The 18,053-nt window shown below is 37.0% G+C and overlaps 4 protein-coding genes across 5 annotated transcripts; all 4 read right to left on the bottom strand.

Moving 5' to 3' along the window:
* Positions 1-690: 690 nt before the first annotated feature.
* On the bottom strand, positions 691-3,452 carry LOC145910243 (uncharacterized). Of its 2 annotated transcripts, none has more exons than XM_082997302.1 (10): positions 3,400-3,452; positions 3,210-3,340; positions 2,770-2,920; positions 2,499-2,683; positions 2,198-2,369; positions 1,950-2,020; positions 1,654-1,761; positions 1,408-1,495; positions 1,172-1,309; positions 691-1,075 (listed from the first exon to the last, which is right to left on the bottom strand). In XM_082997302.1, exons 1-10 carry the CDS (start codon positions 3,449-3,451, stop codon positions 933-935), a joined length of 1,239 nt encoding a protein of 412 aa, XP_082853428.1. In that variant the 5' UTR covers position 3,452; the 3' UTR covers positions 691-932. The 2 variants fall into 2 exon arrangements, with proteins under 2 accessions (XP_082853428.1, XP_082853436.1); XM_082997310.1 differs by having other exon boundaries at positions 949-1,083.
* Positions 3,453-3,807: 355 nt separating this feature from the next.
* On the bottom strand, positions 3,808-8,428 carry LOC145889295 (cell division cycle protein 20 homolog). Its single transcript, XM_082980233.1, has 13 exons — positions 8,416-8,428; positions 8,116-8,194; positions 7,700-7,818; positions 7,498-7,627; positions 7,303-7,438; positions 6,739-6,847; positions 6,431-6,627; positions 6,268-6,362; positions 6,127-6,208; positions 4,744-4,878; positions 4,427-4,552; positions 4,167-4,298; positions 3,808-4,097 (listed from the first exon to the last, which is right to left on the bottom strand). The coding sequence occupies exons 1-13, from the start codon at positions 8,426-8,428 to the stop codon at positions 3,915-3,917; spliced, it is 1,536 nt and encodes a 511-aa protein (XP_082836359.1). The 3' UTR covers positions 3,808-3,914.
* A 1,178-nt stretch (positions 8,429-9,606) lies between these two features.
* On the bottom strand, positions 9,607-12,433 carry LOC145911022 (uncharacterized). Its single transcript, XM_082998258.1, has 10 exons — positions 12,304-12,433; positions 12,114-12,244; positions 11,674-11,824; positions 11,410-11,594; positions 11,129-11,300; positions 10,880-10,950; positions 10,546-10,653; positions 10,300-10,387; positions 10,064-10,201; positions 9,607-9,969 (listed from the first exon to the last, which is right to left on the bottom strand). Exons 1-10 carry the CDS (start codon positions 12,350-12,352, stop codon positions 9,827-9,829), a joined length of 1,236 nt encoding a protein of 411 aa, XP_082854384.1. The 5' UTR covers positions 12,353-12,433; the 3' UTR covers positions 9,607-9,826.
* A 188-nt stretch (positions 12,434-12,621) lies between these two features.
* LOC145889283 (cell division cycle protein 20 homolog) lies at positions 12,622-17,302 on the bottom strand. The gene is made up of 13 exons (XM_082980221.1): positions 17,290-17,302; positions 16,990-17,068; positions 16,574-16,692; positions 16,372-16,501; positions 16,177-16,312; positions 15,613-15,721; positions 15,305-15,501; positions 15,143-15,237; positions 15,002-15,083; positions 13,648-13,782; positions 13,331-13,456; positions 13,068-13,199; positions 12,622-12,998 (listed from the first exon to the last, which is right to left on the bottom strand). Exons 1-13 carry the CDS (start codon positions 17,300-17,302, stop codon positions 12,816-12,818), a joined length of 1,536 nt encoding a protein of 511 aa, XP_082836347.1. The 3' UTR covers positions 12,622-12,815.
* Positions 17,303-18,053: the final 751 nt, after the last annotated feature.

The following is an 18,053-nucleotide window of genomic DNA, read 5'->3' as shown; positions in this document are numbered from 1 at the left end:
AATATTAGCATTAGGGCAGCCCAAAAAATATCTTTCAAACTTTCTGGAATTGGGGTGGCCACTTGCCATTTGAATCCTTCCTTACGCACAGGATTTTCCAATGGGCAGCTCGGGCAGATCGTGTACTACGTCAGCCAGGTATCAAAGATGTTTACAGCCCAAATTCGATCATTTCCACCAGGATCTGTTAATTCTATTCTATGACCTGAAAATTTTGCCTAAAACTCAAAAAGTGATATCTCCAAGCCATTTTTGGTCTAAGCGCATCCAACAAACATTGAATTATTATTTTGTTGCGGTATGGTCAATCTCTGTCTATCCTTTGCGTCCACCCTGACATGGTGAACAACCAGAAAAAGAGCTAACAAACAGGATCAGTGACATATTTGAAACACATCACAAACGGTTACAACTGTTACAAGCGTAATAACCTGCACGGCCCATAAGAATTCAATTTCCATAAAATTTCGGATTTGGAAAACTTCTTTAGATTTTCTATAGTGCAGGTGTCAACCGCGACATGGGCTGTTGCCTAACTTCGATTATCTCTTGTTTGCGATTCTGCGATCCGAGGCCATACGGAATTACACACTAAAAGTTTATTAAAATTGTTGTACATTAAAAACTTTGAAACAAATAAATCAAATTTTATCATAACAAATTGAAACCGAGATACCATTTAACGCATGCATTTAGTCTGTTCCATTGCGCAAAAAGTTGTTATCACTAATCGACAGACACACGGATATATCAAGCACAACTTTAGAAGCGGTGTTGATACAATCGTAAATGGAAGGAAAATTAACAATTTCATATTCGATAACAACACCTAGTTGACACTTAAAGCAATCTATATGCAAATTTAAACTTTTGGATTATCCAACTTTTTGAAAGCTGTTCCATTCTAAAAAAATCATAAGTAACAGATACATTTAATAATTACGAACGCGTTGAAATATTATCATCAACGTGATAAGGGTTCCACATGCCAGTAAGGCAAAGCATAGAATTTCGCCTTTGCTGTGATTTTTTTCAGTCACCCTCGATGTATTTCTTGATACAAGGTACTTGTTTCCTAAAGAGCTTGTAGAATATCAAAGTTGCAACAGATAGGCAAAAGATTAAAAAAATGTAAGTAAAACTGTTCAAGTTCACCGTAAGTATATAGTACCTTGAACTTTGGAAAAATTTGCAACAGTCTTGTTCTCTGGGGGTTGGTTTACAAACGTTGTGTAATCTGAATTATTTTTAGAAACGCTGAAGTTGCCTTGGCGGGGAAGAGTCGATGTTCTCATAAGTTGGTTATTCACTAAGAAACATGAACTTCAAATCATTCTTATCAACATGAAAAGTAAATGCCCTTTTTCAAAATTAAAAGTTAAGCAACAAATAAAAGGATATGTGTACCGGTCGTAGGAAAGCTTGGGGTGGTGTCATGCGTGATGTTTTGATTTGCCGCACCATCAGCAGTGTGGCCATGACAAGACTTGTGAAGCTGTGAAAAAGCGTATGTGTCAAAATATTTTGCGAAGTCATTTTTAGTACAGATAACCTGGAAACAATGGATTTCATTTCAATTATCCAATCAGGCGTACTTTTAAAATAAGCTGTTTAAAATCATGCAGGAAATACAAGTATACTCTATCGACATACCTTGCACTTTTGTTTGTTGTGAGCCGTACTTATGTTTACACTAGGGTTCGTGGTGGCGATAGCAGGAACATGTTTCCGTGTTGGTGGGGTCGGTAATAAAGAACGTACCTAAACATGTTCGACAATATCATGAAGCCAAAGAAAGTGATTTCGAATAGTGGTTTTAAACTTGGGGGGTCCGTAAATGCGCATTTTTTATTTTAACATTTTTGTTTTCCTAGTCTTTTTGTCAACATTGCTCTGACAGTTGTTATCATAAAAGGAGAAAGCAATGACAAACTACAGAAAAAACTGACCGTAAAAGGAATGCTTCCTACACGGTATAGAGGAGCATTTCGTGATTCGGGAGCTGTTTTTGCCACTTGTACTGTAGGATCGCATGCAAAACATGTATTGAAAATTGTTTACGCTTTTAATGTCATGACAAATTCCTAATTTTCGGTTAAAATTGCTTTATGAAGGTGATGGTTTTATTATGTTTTATAGATCACATGTGTTTAAACTTGTGATTGGAAACAGTACAAAACAAAGACAAGATCATCACCTGCATTTACTGTAAGTTTAAATCGTCCCCTTGGAATCTTATTTTGTCTTTTACGAAGTTGCATTTGGATTTTTAATACTTTCCCATGTCCTTTAAAAGTGACTGGGGCAGTGTGAATCGAAGTCCATTTTTTGCAGAAAATAACTTGCCTGGATAAGTTTTCAATCAAAACCTGAAAACGTCAATTCCATACCACGTTTCGTTTTGAATTCGACATCAAACATTTCAATGGCAATATACATGACAACTTAAAACAAACAAAAACAAGAAGCAATTTATTCAAAACAATAACAAAACTTACATAAATATGTTCATTATAGGCCCAAAGATTTACTTCTTTGAGTGTAAAGTTAAAAATGCATTCGACGACTTCGCAGTAAATATTCCATTCATAATATGACGAGGACAAAGTGTCCGGAGCATGAATTATAACTGGATTCGTAGAATTGATTGTTAAATTGTTTCTTTTTGCGTTCGTCTGTGTTTCTGTTTGAAATAGGTACCGATTAGAATATAGTTTATTTCGGCTCATTAAACTAACAAAAAATAAAAATATTTATTTTATTGGCTACCTGTCACCGCATTAAACATGACATAAGACTGGTTTATTTGAAAACACTGTAGTGCAATGCGAAAACACTGCATTATAGCAACTTCTGCACACATGTCATCGGATATATTTATGATTTTTCCTGGTCCGTATCCCGCGTCTTGGCATTTTATCTGCACAAGTAAGCTTGTATTATAGCAGACTATAATATTACTTCTTTACGTTTATTTGGTAATTTGGTGCCACAGCACCCAAATTTTAACGACCCATCTTTGACAAAGCATCATCGACATAGCTACATAAAATATAGTGATATCTACGAAGCTTTTGCGGTTCAGATTCTGCAATGCCGTCGTCGTAAGTTACCTGCACATTGGCGAACTCATTTAAACTGAATTGCTCGGGAATCTTACAGAAGGGCAGATAAATTTTATTTTACACACAGGAAACACAAAAACTTACAGAGCAATTACTACCAGGTTCCAATGATCCTTCTATCAATGCCACCGAAAGAAATTTTCCTCTGATCATGTTAAAACTTTTTTGAGTCGATTCATTCAAAACTACTCTGTCGTTCACTTGAGAACGCCCATCTATATGGAATAAACTTGTTATACATCAACACAAAACAATACAAAAACTACAGTTTGACCTTGTTCGACAAAAAGGTTGAAAATAATGACAAGAATTGTTGCTGTCTTCATATTTCTAAATTGCAAATTTTTAAATTATTGCTTGAGAAAATCTGGTTACCAATCAGGTTCTCATTGGTTTAATGAATTTTAGTTGACATCCTAAACTTAACTGCAGTGAAGCAAACAATAGATTGATAAAGAGGAAATTGTTTTGCATATTATTTTCGATTGCTGCATTGTCACGAAGCTAAGGTGAAATGCCACAAAACGAAGTTTCCCGAAATAGACGACTTTATCTGTTACGCTGATTGTCTCACGAACTCTTTGCGAGTGCACACAAAACCTTGAAGCGACATACGTTACATATATGCAAAGACGTAGAAAAGAACACACTCCAATGCAACACATGTGTTTATTGCCGTAAATGTCAGTTTCTTAAATCGAAACCATGAGAACAAAAACATGTTTCGACGAACTACCTCGAGACTTGAAATTAAAAAAAGGCGATCAACGAGTTACAGTGACGATAAAATCATCTGATCGAGAAGAGCGAGTTCATCTTGCTGCCATTAGACGGCTTTGCACCAGAAGTCGTTTGTTCTTTCTTTTTCTTTTGGCTCGGATCGACGGCAAAGCATTCCCACAGTCGGAGGGTTTCGTCGGCCGCCCCGGAGCAAACGGTTTGACCATCCGGACTCATCGCCAAATACAAAACCTTTGAAATAAAATGGCATACAGCGTGAAATGGACAGATTCCACTTAAACTACAAGTAAAGAAACCTACCCGCGCAGAATGTCCCATTAAATCTTGCATCCACTGCATTGTGGGATAAGACCAAACAGTCAACTGGTTGTGCGCATAACCGTGGGACGAAACCAACTCCCGGTAATGCGTCGACCATTTGAGGGCGCACACCTTTAAAATGATGGCGATAAATTTTAAATACAGTTAGTATGGTTACATAAAAGACAATGGAATATCAAAATAAGGACAAAGGGCATGATTTTGTTGCAAAATACTACAGATAGTTGTACGGCTTTTACCTGGGACTTGGTGTCTACAGATTTAGTGTTAACGCCGGTGTGCGTATTCCAGAATCGTATGTGGCGGTCGTTGCTCCCCCCGCCAGTGGCAAGCAAATTTAGCTGCCACGGACACCAAGCTACAGCCTAAAATGAAATATTATATAAATGATATAATTTTAATGAAAACAACTTTTACTGCAAACAGCTAAATGTATGTAATGGGATAAAAAGAGTAAGTTCTGACCTTTCATTTTAAACAGCCACACTTCTACTTTTTGTCATTGGGATTACACAAAAAACTAACAACTATCAAACATTTCATGGAGTGAGGTTACCTTAACTGCAGATTGGTGATCTGTGAAAGTGTGCAAGGGTTTACTTTCCCTTCCACTGTACACGTTCACCACATTATCATTTCCACCACTTGCAAGGTATTTTCCATCACTAGACCACTCCAAACCACACACCTCCTGAAACACATTTCACAGATGATATATTTCAACAGAGAAAAAGGTCTTGGGGTAAAAGTCACTCTGTATTCTATCATTAGGGTGTTAATACAGTGGTTATTAACCGATGGGAAACTTCCCACCCAGTGGCGGATCAAGGGGGTATTTAGGTGTCAGAACACCTCCCTCGGCAGTTTGGCACATTGTTTTGTGGGGTGTGAAAGTGCGGTTAATTTTCCGCAACGTAGGAACGAACAGTCGAACACTACGGTCAAGTGTTCGTCTCCGCTGTTTCTTTGTTTATCGGTCGCGCGCGCTGCATTCACGCGGCGATGACCGCTTATGAAACAATCGTTTGTTGTGCCGTTGGTCAATAACCCGAAAACAATACCGTTTTTAAAAGCGCGACCTTATAAGTTTATTCATTTATGCTACAATTTCTATACAGAAGCCGCACTCTGTAAGAGTTGTAATTGTAGCTAAACGAGTATTTTGTATTTCGTCTGTTTTTTTTTTACATATATTTCGCAAATTATCTCCTGCTTAAACATCGATGTGTATTTGGTGGTGCAAGACCACGTCCTAGACCATTACAGATTTGTTTTTAGAGCGGGGATCGAAAGTTTTTTTGGAATTCCTCAATTTTCCGCTGTAAACTAAGGTTAATTGTGGTCGAGCATTGCAAAATACGAACGCCAGTGTTGGTGCGAATCGTTACATAAACGGTGGCTTCCTGGCTTACGCAATTGCGTAACACTAGGAACACTCGATGCGAGTTTTTGCGGTAGTGCTTGCGCCGTAGTTCCATTACCACGACTTTGAAAGAATGGTTTAAATATACGTGTTATCTAAAAGGAATTAAATGTGGGCTTACGTTATCAAGAAAATATTCAATTAAAAACTATGTTGCATGCGGTGGCCTTATATTCCTCTTTGCACCTATGCTAGCGCTAACAGTTGTTTTTAACATGCGTAATATTGGCAATGTGTTCAACAACTAAACTGGTTTCCACCCAGATTTTGACAAAAAATTACAGCATGATAAATGTCAAAAAAAAAAATTGTAACCGCATCTAACGGCTTCATTAATTAGGTACCGAAACCGAACACCCCCCTCATATTTTTTCTAGATCCGCCACTGTTCCCACCAGTGAGAAATTATGTGGGTAATTAGGCACCGAAATATAAAAAAGTAGTAGGAAAGGAAATATTATGATCTGTATTCACTGTGTGGCATAAACTTATAAGAACCAGCAATCTAATACAAACCTGTGAATGCCCTGTGAGAGTTCCTACATGATGCTGTGCCACCCTCACATCATGATGGTGAATAAATCCGTCTTGTGAACCACTAAACAAATGCACTATGGTCAGAACATCATTTAATTATGAAAGGTACAAGGATTTTACCTTGACAGTATGTGTTCATTCCATGACAAGGAACAAACCCTTCCTGCATGACTCTTCATGTTACGAATACGCTTACATTCATTAACATCCCATAACTGTGCAGAAAAAAACAATGATCAACACTCATGACAACATTTAAATCATTCTAAAATTTATTGCACACCTGAACTTCTGCATTACTGTTTCCAACTGCAATGTGCTGACCATCTGCAAGCCATTTGATGGAGGATACATAATCATCAGATCCTTCCATGCTCATGAGTCTGTGTATGTCTCCCCCAGTTGCATCCCATATATAGATTGCTCGTTGAAGTACAACTGCCACATTATTGGTGGAGCTCCAGTCGAGGAGGTTTAGGTCTAAAAATGCATGACATGACCAAGAAACTCTTTTACGAATAACAATGAGAAATAAACACAGTAATGTATATGAAATAAAAAATGCATGTTAAAGTCAATAAAATTCCATACAAAAATCATTGCCGAGATCTGGAGCATCAAGGACTCGACTTGCAGTTGTTGGAATATGTCGCACTTTCTTTCTGTCTGTATTGGATTTCTTGGCTGAACTGTATAAAACCTTCAGCAAACAGATAATGGTTCAGGCAACATTTACACATGTTTGTAAAAAAAAAGTTTTTCCTGTTTTTTAGTAGGAATTATTTCATGAAGATTTTTAACATTAGCAACAATGCAAACAAATTGGTGTTATTAATGGTGACCGCTAAACATGGGCAAAAATTTAGATAGCTTAAGCCACATAAGTCTTGATTTCACATTAAAAGAATATTGCCTATTGTCCAGCTTTTTATTGGCACTGCAAGAATAACTAAACTGCTGTACCAACTGCATAAAGTTAATTTAAGTCATTTCTGTGACAATAAACAAGAAGAAAAAATACAAACAAGTTTGTACAGTTTTTACAATGATTCTAACCTATACTAAACTTTGCCATTGGTCATTAAACTTTATTTTGGTCAGTATTAACATGTTTAGACAAAAATAGTAGAAATGTAAAAAAAAAATTAAACATACCTTGGCATTATTTTGGTACCCTTCTACTGCAGCAGGCTTTGATTTAAAAGCTAAGATTCTTTCACCGCCTGAAATACCACTGACTTTACATAAATTTTCACTGAATCGGCGCTTATAATCGCTTTGAGCTCCCCATCTTCAGCTAAACGAAAAAAAGACAACTCACATTTATATCAATAAATTTCTTGCAATGACAAACCATTTTCTGAGAGAAGCTTATAATGCCCAACTTCTAAGTTGGTTGCTTGTCTGTTGGGTATAAATCTGTCACCACGACTTGGGGTTTTGCTTAGGCTTGAATTTTTACTGGAGGGTTTCAATTTTCCTTTGAAATAATAATTGACACCAATTAAATCAATTTACCTGCACAAAAATATTGTAACCTAACAATAGTCACCTGGAGTTTTGACTTTGCCAGACTTTCGAGTTTTGGAAGATCCTGGTGTTCTATTTATGCTCTGACATAAGGAGAGATTTGGTTGTTTTGGACTGCTTACACTATTTTGAAAGTTGTGGCTAAAAAATAAGCATTTCATATTATATACAAGAAATACAAGTATACCTCTTGCATTACAGCTACAGGAAAACCAGACTGGAAAAAATGTCGTGCGCGGAGGATATATCCTTTTGCGAAAATTCGCCGACAATCCGCGCAATATTAATTAGCTAATGCATTAACATACAAAAAACGTTGCCATCGTCCGCGCAATTAACGATCGCCGAAACGAAATCCTCCGCGCAAAAAACAAACTTTCCAATCTGGCAGGAAAAAATCTAGCTAATTGGTTGTAAAGTATAATATATGTGTCATACCTGACATTTAAAGATCTGCTGTGTGAACTTGTGTTGGCAGACAGGTCGAAAGCCTTTCTTTGCCATCTTGCCTTTGGTCCTAATCACACATGACAAAAAGTAAGTATTTGCTAAAAAAGGAAAATTTCCCACAGACATTCCGGTTACGATGGACGCCGAATAAGATTTGCATCGTTTTAAACTATCCGTAGCGCCAAGGTCTAATGACGACCAACTTTTCAAAAAAGAATTAAATTTACCAACTTTACATAAACAAAACATAATTACGTGTAGAACGTGTATTATATTTAACATGTTTACGCTCTTTTGTCATGGACATCTGAATGCAGTTTGCACGGAGATAGAAACGCGGATCGCATAGGATGAAATATAGCAGGTGTTGAAAGCATTCATCTTGCGTGTAATGACGTTCCAATATCCATAATAATCATCTATCTTAACTTCCAAAGTTGTTTTGTGCAATGCCATTCACATCGATTAAATTCGGTGGTTGGTGATCTGAGTTTTGCTCGTACGGTTTGTTGAAAATTGTTAATATTTTTTTTTAATTATATGCTCCATCCTAAATTTTGTTTTGTTGTAAGTCGTAAAGCATTGGCCCAAAACAGAAGATGTTTGGTTCGTTTCAGCACACTCATAATGTTCATTCAGCTCGTTGTTTGAACATGCCCTAAATGTCCGAATACACCAGACAGCAAGTATCAACATTTTTTTTTTGTTTATGTCTTGAATTACCGAAATCAAAGAGGGCGTAATATTAGCATTAGGGTAGCCCAAAAAATATCTTTCAAACTTTCTGGAATTGGGGTGGCCACTTGCCATTTGAATCCTTCCTTACGCACAGGATTTTCCAATGGGCAGCTCGGGCAGATCGTGTACTACGTCAGCCAGGTAGCCTATCAAAGATGTTTACAGCCCAAATTCGATCATTTCCACCAGGATCTGTTAATTCTATTCTATGACCTGACAATTTTGCCTAAAACTCAAAAAGTGATATCTCCAAGTCATTTTTGGTCTAAGCGCATCCAACAAACATTGAATTATTATTTTGTTGCGGTATGGTCAATCTTTGTCTGTCCTTTGCGTCCACCCTGACATGGTGAACAACCAGAAAAAGAGCTAACAAACAGGATCAGTGACATATGACAATTTAAAACACATCACAAACGGTTACAACTGTTACAAGCGTAATAACCTGCACGGCCCATAAGAATTCAATTTCCATAAAATTTCGGATTTGGAAAACTTCTTTAGATTTTCTATAGTGCAGGTGTCAACCGCGACATGGGCTGTTGCCTGACTTCGATTATCTCTTGTTTGCGATTCTGCGATCCGAGGCCATACGGAATTACACACTAAAAGTTTATTAAAATTGTTGTACATTAAAAACTTTGAAACAAATAAATCAAATTTTATCACAACAAATTGAAACCGAGACTCACCGCGTTAAATACCATTTAACGCATGTATTTAGTCTGTTCCATTTGCGCAAAAAGTTGTTATCACTAATCGACAGACACACGGATATATCAAGCACAACTTTAGAAGCGGTGTTGATACAATCGTAAATGGAAGGAAAATTAACAATTTCATATTCGATAACAACACCTAGTTGATACTTAAAGCAATTTATATGCAAATTTAAACTTTTGGATTATCCAACTTTTTGAAAGCTGTTCCATTCTAAAAAAATCATAAGTAACAGATACATTTAATAATTACGAACGCGTTGAAATATTATCATCAACGTGATAAGGGTTCCACATGCCAGTAAGGCAAAGCATAGAATTTCGCCTTTGCTGTGATTTTTTTCAGTCACCCTCGATGTATTTCTTGATACAGGGTACTTGTTTCCTAAAGAGCTTGTAGAATATCAAAGTTGCAACAGATAGGCAAAAGATTAAAAAAATGTAAGTAAAACTGTTCAAGTTCACCGTAAGTATAGTACCTTGAACTTTGGAAAAATTTGCAACAGTCTTGTTCTCTGGGGGTTGGTTTACAAACGTTGTGTAATCTGAATTATTTTTAGAAACGCTGAAGTTGCCTTGGCGGGGAAGAGTCGATGTTCTCATGAGTTGGTTATTCACTAAGAAACATGAACTTCAAATGATTCTTATCAACATGAAAAGTAAACCCCCCTTTTCAAAATTAAAAGGTGAGCAACAAATAAAAAGATATGTGTACCGGTCGTAGGAAAGCTTGGGGTGGTGTCATGTGTGATGTTTTGATTTGCCGCATCATCAGCAGTGTGGCCATGACAAGACTTGTGAAGCTGTGAAAAAGCGTATGTGTCAAAATATTTTGCGGATTTATTTTTAGTACAGATAACCTGGAAGCAATGGATTTCATTTTAATTATCCAATCAGGCGTACTTTTAAAATAACCTGTTTAAAATCATGCAGGAAATACAAGTATACTCTATCGACATACCTTGCACTTTTGTTTGTTGTGAGCCGTACTTATGTTTACACTGGGGTTCGTGGTGGCGATAGCAGAAACATGTTTCCGTGTTGGTGGGGTCGGTAATAAAGAACGTACCTAAACATGTTCGACAATATCATGAAGCCAAAGAAAGTGATTTGGAATAGTGGTTTTAAACTTGGGGGGTAACACAAACCTCCAAGGGGTTTGTAAGATGGCCCCAGGGGTCCGTAAATGCGCATTTTTATTTTAACATTTTTGTTTTCCCAGTTTTTTGTCAACATTGCTCTAACAGTTGTTATCAAAAAAGGAGAAAGCAATAACAAACTACAAAAAAACTGACCGTAAAAGGAATGCTTCCTACATGGTATGGAGGAGCATTTCGTGGTTCGGGAGCTGTTTTTGCCACATATACTGTAGGATCGCATGCAAAACATGTATTGAAAATTTTTTACGCTTTTAATGTCATGCCAAAATCCTTCCTAATTTTCGGTTAAAATTGCTTTATGAAGGTGGTGGTTTTAATATGTTTTATAGATCACAGGTGTTTAAACTTGTGCTTGGAAACAGTACAAAACAAAAAGATCATCACCTGCATTTACTGTAAGTTTAAATCGTCCCTTTGGAATCTTATTTTGTACTTTTCGAAGTTGCATTTGGATTTTTAATACTTTCCCATGTCCTCTAAAAGTGACTGGGGCAGTGTGAATCGAAGTCCATTTTTTGCAGAAAATAACTTGCCTGGATAAGTTTTCAATCAAAACCTGAAAACGTCAATTCCATACCACGTTTCGTTTTGAATTCGACATCAAACATTTCAATGACAATATACATGACAACTTAAAACAAACAAAGACAAATAACAAAACTTACATATATATATTCACTAAAGGCCCAAAGTTTTACTTCTTCGAGTGTAAAGTTAAAAATGCATTCGACGACTTCACAGTAAATATTCCATTCATAATATGACGAGGACAAAGTGTTCGGAGAATTAATTATAACAGGATTCAGAGAATTGATTGTTAAATTGTTTCTTTTTGCGTTCGTCTGTGTTTCTGTTTGAAATAGGTACCGATTAGTTTATTTCGGCTCATTAAACTAACAAAAAATAAAAATATTTATTTTATTGGCTACCTGTCACCACATTAAACATGACATCAGACTGGTTTAATTGAAAACACTGTAGTGCAATGTGAAAGCACTGCATTATAGCAACTTCTGCACACGTGTCATCGGATATATTTATGATTTTTCCTGGTCCGTATCCCGCGTCTTGGCATTTTATCTGCACAAGTAAGCTTGTATTATAGCAGACTATAATACTACTTCTGTACGTTTATTTGGTAATTTGGTGCCACAGCACCCAAATTTTACCGACCCATCTTTGACAAAGCATCATCGACATAGCTACATAAAATACAGTGATATCTACCAAGCTTTTGCGGTTCAGATTCTGCAATGCCGTCGTCGTAAGTTACCTGCACATTGGCGAACTCATTTAAACTGAATTGCTCGGGAATCTTACAGAAGGGCAGATAAATTTTATTTTACACACAGGAAACACAAAAACTTACAGAGCAATTACTACCAGGTTCCAATGATCCTACTATCAATGCCACCGAAAGAAATTTTCCTCTGGTCATGTTAAAACTTTTTTGAGTCGATTCATTCAAAACTACTCTGTCGTTCACTTGAGAATGCCCATCTATATGTAATAAACTTGTTATACATCAACACAAAACAATACAAAAACTACAGTTTGACCTTGTTGTTGAAGGTTGAAAATTATGACAAGAATTGTTGCTGCCTTCATGTTTCTAAATTACAACTTTTTGAATTATTGCTTGGGAAGATCTGGTTACCATCAGGTTCTCATTGGTTCTATGAATTTTAGTTGACATCCTAAACTTATCTGCAGTGAAGCAAACAATAGATTGATAAAGAGGAAATAGTTTTGCATATTTATTTTCGATTGCTGCATTGTCACGAAGCTAAGGTGAAATGTCACAAAACGAAGTTTCCCGAAATAGACGACTTTATCTGTTTCGCTGATTGTCTCACGAACTCTTTGCGAGTGCACACAAAACCTTGAAGCGACATACGTTACATATATGCAAAGACGTAGAAAAGAACACACTCCAATGCAACACATGTGTTTATTGCCGTAAATGTCAGTTTCTTAAATCGAAACCATGAGAACAAAAACATGTTTCGACGAACTACCTCGAGACTTGAAATTTAAAAAAGGCGATCAACGAGTTACAGTGACGATAAAATCATCTGATCGAGAAGAGCGAGTTCATCTTGCTGCCATTAGACGGCTTTGCACCAGAAGTCGTTTGTTCTTTCTTTTTCTTTTGGCTCGGGTCGACGGCAAAGCATTCCCACAGTCGGAGGGTTTCGTCGGCTGCCCCGGAGCAAACAGTTTGACCATCCGGACTCATCGCCAAATACAGAACCTTTGCAATAAAAAGGCATACAGCGTGACATGGACAGATTCCACTTAAACTACAAGTGAAGAAACCTACCCGCGCAGAATGTCCCATTAAATCTTGCATCCACTGCATTGTGGGATAAGACCAAACAGTCAACTGGTTGTGCGCATAACCGTGGGACGAGACCAACTCCCGGTAATGCGTCGACCATTTGAGGGCGCACACCTTTAAAATAATGGCGATAAATTTTAAATACAGTTATTATGGTTACATAAAAGATAATGGAATATCAAAATAAGTACATGATTTGGCATGATTTTGTTGCAAAATACTACAGATAGTTGTACGGCTTTTACCTGGGACTTGGTGTCTACAGATTTAGTGTTAACGCCGGTGTGCGTATTCCAGAATCGTATGTGGCGGTCGTTGCTCCCCCCGCCAGTAGCAAGCAAATTTAGCTGCCACGGACACCAAGCTACAGCCTAAAATGAAATATTATATAAATGATATAATTTTAATGAAAACAACTTTTACTGCAAACAGCTAAATGTATGTGATGGGATAAAAAGAGTAAGTTCTGACCTTTCATTTTAAACAGCCACACTTCTACTTTTTGTCATTGGGATTACACAAAAAACTAACAACTATCAAACATTTCATGGAGTGAGGTTACCTTAACGGCAGATTGGTGATCTGTGAAAGTGTGCAAGGGTTTACTTTCCCTTCCACTGTACACGTTCACCACATTATCATTTCCACCACTTGCAAGGTATTTTCCATCACTAGACCACTCCAAACCACAAACCTCCTGAAACACATTTCACAGATGATATATTTCAACAGAGAAAAAGGTCTTGGGGTAAAAGTCACTCTGTATTCTATCATTAGGGAAGTTAATACAGTGGTTATTAACCGATGGGAAACTTCCCACCCAGTGGCGGATCTAGGGGGGTGTTTAGGTGTCAGAACACCCCCCTTAGCATTTTGACACATTGTTTTGTGGGGTGTGAAAGTGCGGTTAATTTTCCGCAACGCAGGAACGAACAGTCGAACACTACGGTCAAGTGTTCGTCTCCGCTGTTTCTTTGTTTCTCGGTCGCGCGCGCTGCATTCACGCGGCGATGACCGCTTGTGAAACAATCGTTTGTTGTGCCGTTGGTCAATAACCCGTCAACAATACCGTTTTTAAAAGCGCGACCTTATAAGTTTAATTATTTATGCTACAATTTCTATACAGAAGCAGCACTCTGTAAGAGTTGTAATTGTAGCTAAACGAGTATTTTGTATTTCGTCTGTTTTTTTTATATATATTTCGCAAATTATTTTATTTTTATTTTTTTTTAAATTAAACATCGATGTTTATGAGGTGGTGCAAGACCACGTCCTAGACCATTACAGATTTGTTTTTAGAGCGGGGGATCGAATTTTTTTTTGGAATTCCCCAATTTTCCGCTGTAAACTAAGGTTAATTGTGGTCGAGCATTGCAAAATACGAACGCCAGTGTTGGTGCGAATCGTCACATAAACGGTGGCTTCCTGGCTTACGCAATTGCGTAACACTAGGAACACTCGATGCGAGTTTTTGACTTTGAAAGAAAGGTTTAAACATACGTGTTATCTAAAAGGAATTAAATGTGGGCTTACGTTATCAAGAATTCATTCAAATAAAAACTATGTTGCATGCGGTGGCCTTATATTCCTCTTTGCACCTATGCGAGCGCTAACAGTTGTTTTATAACATGCGTAATATTGGCAACGTGTTCAACAACTAAACTGGTTTCCACCCAGATTTTGACAAAAAATTACAGCATGATAAATGTCAAAAAAAAAATTGTAACCGCATCTAACGGCTTCATTAATTAGGTACCGAAACCGAACACCCCCCTCATATTTTTTCTAGATCCACCAGTGAGAAATTATGTGGGTAATTAGGCACCGAAATATAAAAAAGTAGTAGGAAAGGAAATATTATGTTCTGTATTCACTGTGTGGCATAAACTTATAAGAACCAGCAATCTAATACAAACCTGTGAATGCCCTGTGAGAGATCCTACATGATGCTGTGCCACCCTCACATCATGATGGTGAATAAATCCGTCTTGTGAACCACTAAACAAATGCACTATGGTCAGAACATCATTTAATTATAAAAGGTACAAGGATTTTACCTTGACAGTATGTGTTCATTCCATGACAAGGAACAAACCCTTCCAGCATGACTCTTCATGTTACGAACACGCTTACATTCATTAACATCCCATAACTGTGCAGAAAAAACAATGATCAACACTCATGACAACATTTAAATCATTCTAAAATTTATTGCACACCTGAACTTCTGCATTACTGTTTCCAACTGCAATGTGCTGACCATCTGCAAGCCATTTGATGGAGGATACATAATCATCAGATCCTTCCATGCTCATGAGTCTGTGTATGTCTCCCCCAGTTGCATCCCATATATAGATTGCTCGTTGAAGTACAACTGCCACATTATTGGTGGAGCTCCAGTCGAGGAGGTTTAGGTCTAAAAATACATGACATGACCAAGAAACTCTTTTACGAATAACAATGAGAAATAAACACAGTAATGTATATGAAATAAAAAATGCATGTTAAAGTCAATAAAATTCCATACAAAAATCATTGCCGAGATCTGGAGCATCAAGGACTCGACTTGCAGTTGTTGGAATATGTCGCACTTTCTTTCTGTCTGTATTGGATTTCTTGGCTGAACTGTATAAAACCTTCAGCAAACAGATAATGGTTCAGGCAACATTTACACATGTTTGTAAAAAAAAAGTTTTTCCTGTTTTTTAGTAGGAATTATTTCGTGAAGATTTTTAACATTAGCAACAATGCAAACAAATTGGTGTTATTAATGGTGACCGCTAAACATGGGCAAAAATTTAGATAGCTTAAGCCACATAAGTCTTGATTTCACATTAAAAGAATATTGCCTATTGTCCAGCCTTTTATTGGCACTGCAAGAATAACTAAACTGCTGTACCAACTGCATAAAGTTAATTTAAGTCATTTCTGTGACAATAAACAAGAAGAAAAAATACAAACAAGTTTGTACAGTTTTTACAATGATTCTAACCTATACTAAACTTTGCCATTGGTCATTAAACTTTATTTTGGTCAGTATTAACATGTTTAGACAAAAATAGTAGAAATGTAAAAAAAAAATTAAACATACCTTGGCATTATTTTGGTACCCTTCTACTGCAGCAGGCTTTGATTTAAAAGCTAAGATTCTTTCACCGCCTGAAATACCACTGACTTTACATAAATTTTCACTGAATCGGCGCTTATAATCGCTTTGAGCTCCCCATCTTCAGCTAAACGAAAAAAAGACAACTTACATTTATATCAATAAATTTCTTGCAATGACAAACCATTTTCTGAGAGAAGCTTATAATGCCCAACTTCTAAGTTGGTTGCTTGTCTGTTGGGTATAAATCTGTCACCACGACTTGGGGTTTTGCTTAGGCTTGAATTTTTACTGGAGGGTTTCAATTTTCCTTTGAAATAATAATTGACACCAATTAAATCAATTTACCTGCACAAAAATATTGTAACCTAACAATAGTCACCTGGAGTTTTGACTTTGCCAGACTTTGGAGTTTTGGAAGATCCTGGTGTTCTATTTATGCTCTGACATAAGGAGAGATTTGGTTGTTTTGGACTGCTTACACTATTTTGAAAGTTGTGGCTAAAAAATAAGCATTTCATATTATATACAAGAAATACAAGTATAACTCTTGCATTACAGCTACAGGAAAACCAGACTGGAAAAAATGTCGTGCGCGGAGGATATATCCTTTTGCGAAAATTCGCCGACAATCCGCGCAATATTAATTAGCTAATGCATTAACATACAAAAAACGTTGCCATCGTCCGCGCAATTAACGATCGCCGAAACGAAATCCTCCGCGCAAAAAACAAACTTTCCAATCTGGCAGGAAAAAATCTAGCTAATTGGTTGTAAAGTATAATATATGTGTCATACCTGACATTTAAAGATCTGCTGTGTGAACTTGTGTTGGCAGACAGGTCGAAAGCCTTTCTTTGCCATCTTGCCTTTGGTCCTAATCACACATGACAAAAAGTAAGTATTTGCTAAAAAAGGAAAATTTCCCACAGACATTCCGGTTACGATGGACGCCGAATAATATTTGCATCGTTTTAAACTATCCGTAGCGCCAAGGTCTAATGACGACCAACTTTTTTAAAAAGAATTAAATTTACCAACTTTACATAAACAAAACATAATTACGTGTAGAACGTGTATTATATTTAACATGTTTACGCTCTTTTGTCATGGACATCTGAATGCAGTTTGCACGGAGAGAAAAACGCGGATCGCATAGGATGAAATATAGCAGGTGTTGAAAGCATTCATCTTGCGTGTAATGACGTTCCAATATCCATAATAATCATCTATCTTAACTTCCAAAGTTGTTTTGTGCAATGCCATTCACATCGATTAAATTTGGTGGTTGGTGATCTGAGTTTTGCTCGTACGGTTTGTTGAAAATTGTTAATATTTTTTTTTAATTATATGCTCCATCCTAAATTTTGTTTTGTTGTAAGTCGTAAAGCATTGGCCCAAAACAGAAGATGTTTGGTTCGTTTCAGCACACTCATAATGTTCATTCAGCTCGTTGTTTGAACATGCCCTAAATGTCCGAATACACCCCGGTTCCGGGGCAACAACATGATTGGATATCCCCAATCGCTCTTGCGCGGACAGCAAGTATCAACATTTTTTTTTGTTTATGTCTTGAATTACCGAAATCAAAGAGGGCGTAATATTAGCATTAGGGTAGCCCAAAAAATATCTTTCAACCTTTCTGGAATTGGGGTGGCCACTTGCCATTTGAATCCTTCCTTACGCACAGGATTTTCCAATGGGCAGCTCGGGCAGATCGTGTACTACGTCAGCCAGGTATCAAAGATGTTTACAGCCCAAATTCGATCATTTCCACCAGGATCTGTTAATTCTATTCTATGACCTGACAATTTTGCCTAAAACTCAAAAAGTGATATCTCCAAGTCATTTTTGGTCTAAGC

The sequence above is a fragment of the Ascidia mentula genome, chromosome 1 (genome assembly GCF_947561715.1).
Source record: "Ascidia mentula chromosome 1, kaAscMent1.1, whole genome shotgun sequence".
Lineage (NCBI taxonomy): Eukaryota > Metazoa > Chordata > Ascidiacea > Phlebobranchia > Ascidiidae > Ascidia > Ascidia mentula.
This window is presented reverse-complemented; position numbering and strand designations above follow the sequence as displayed.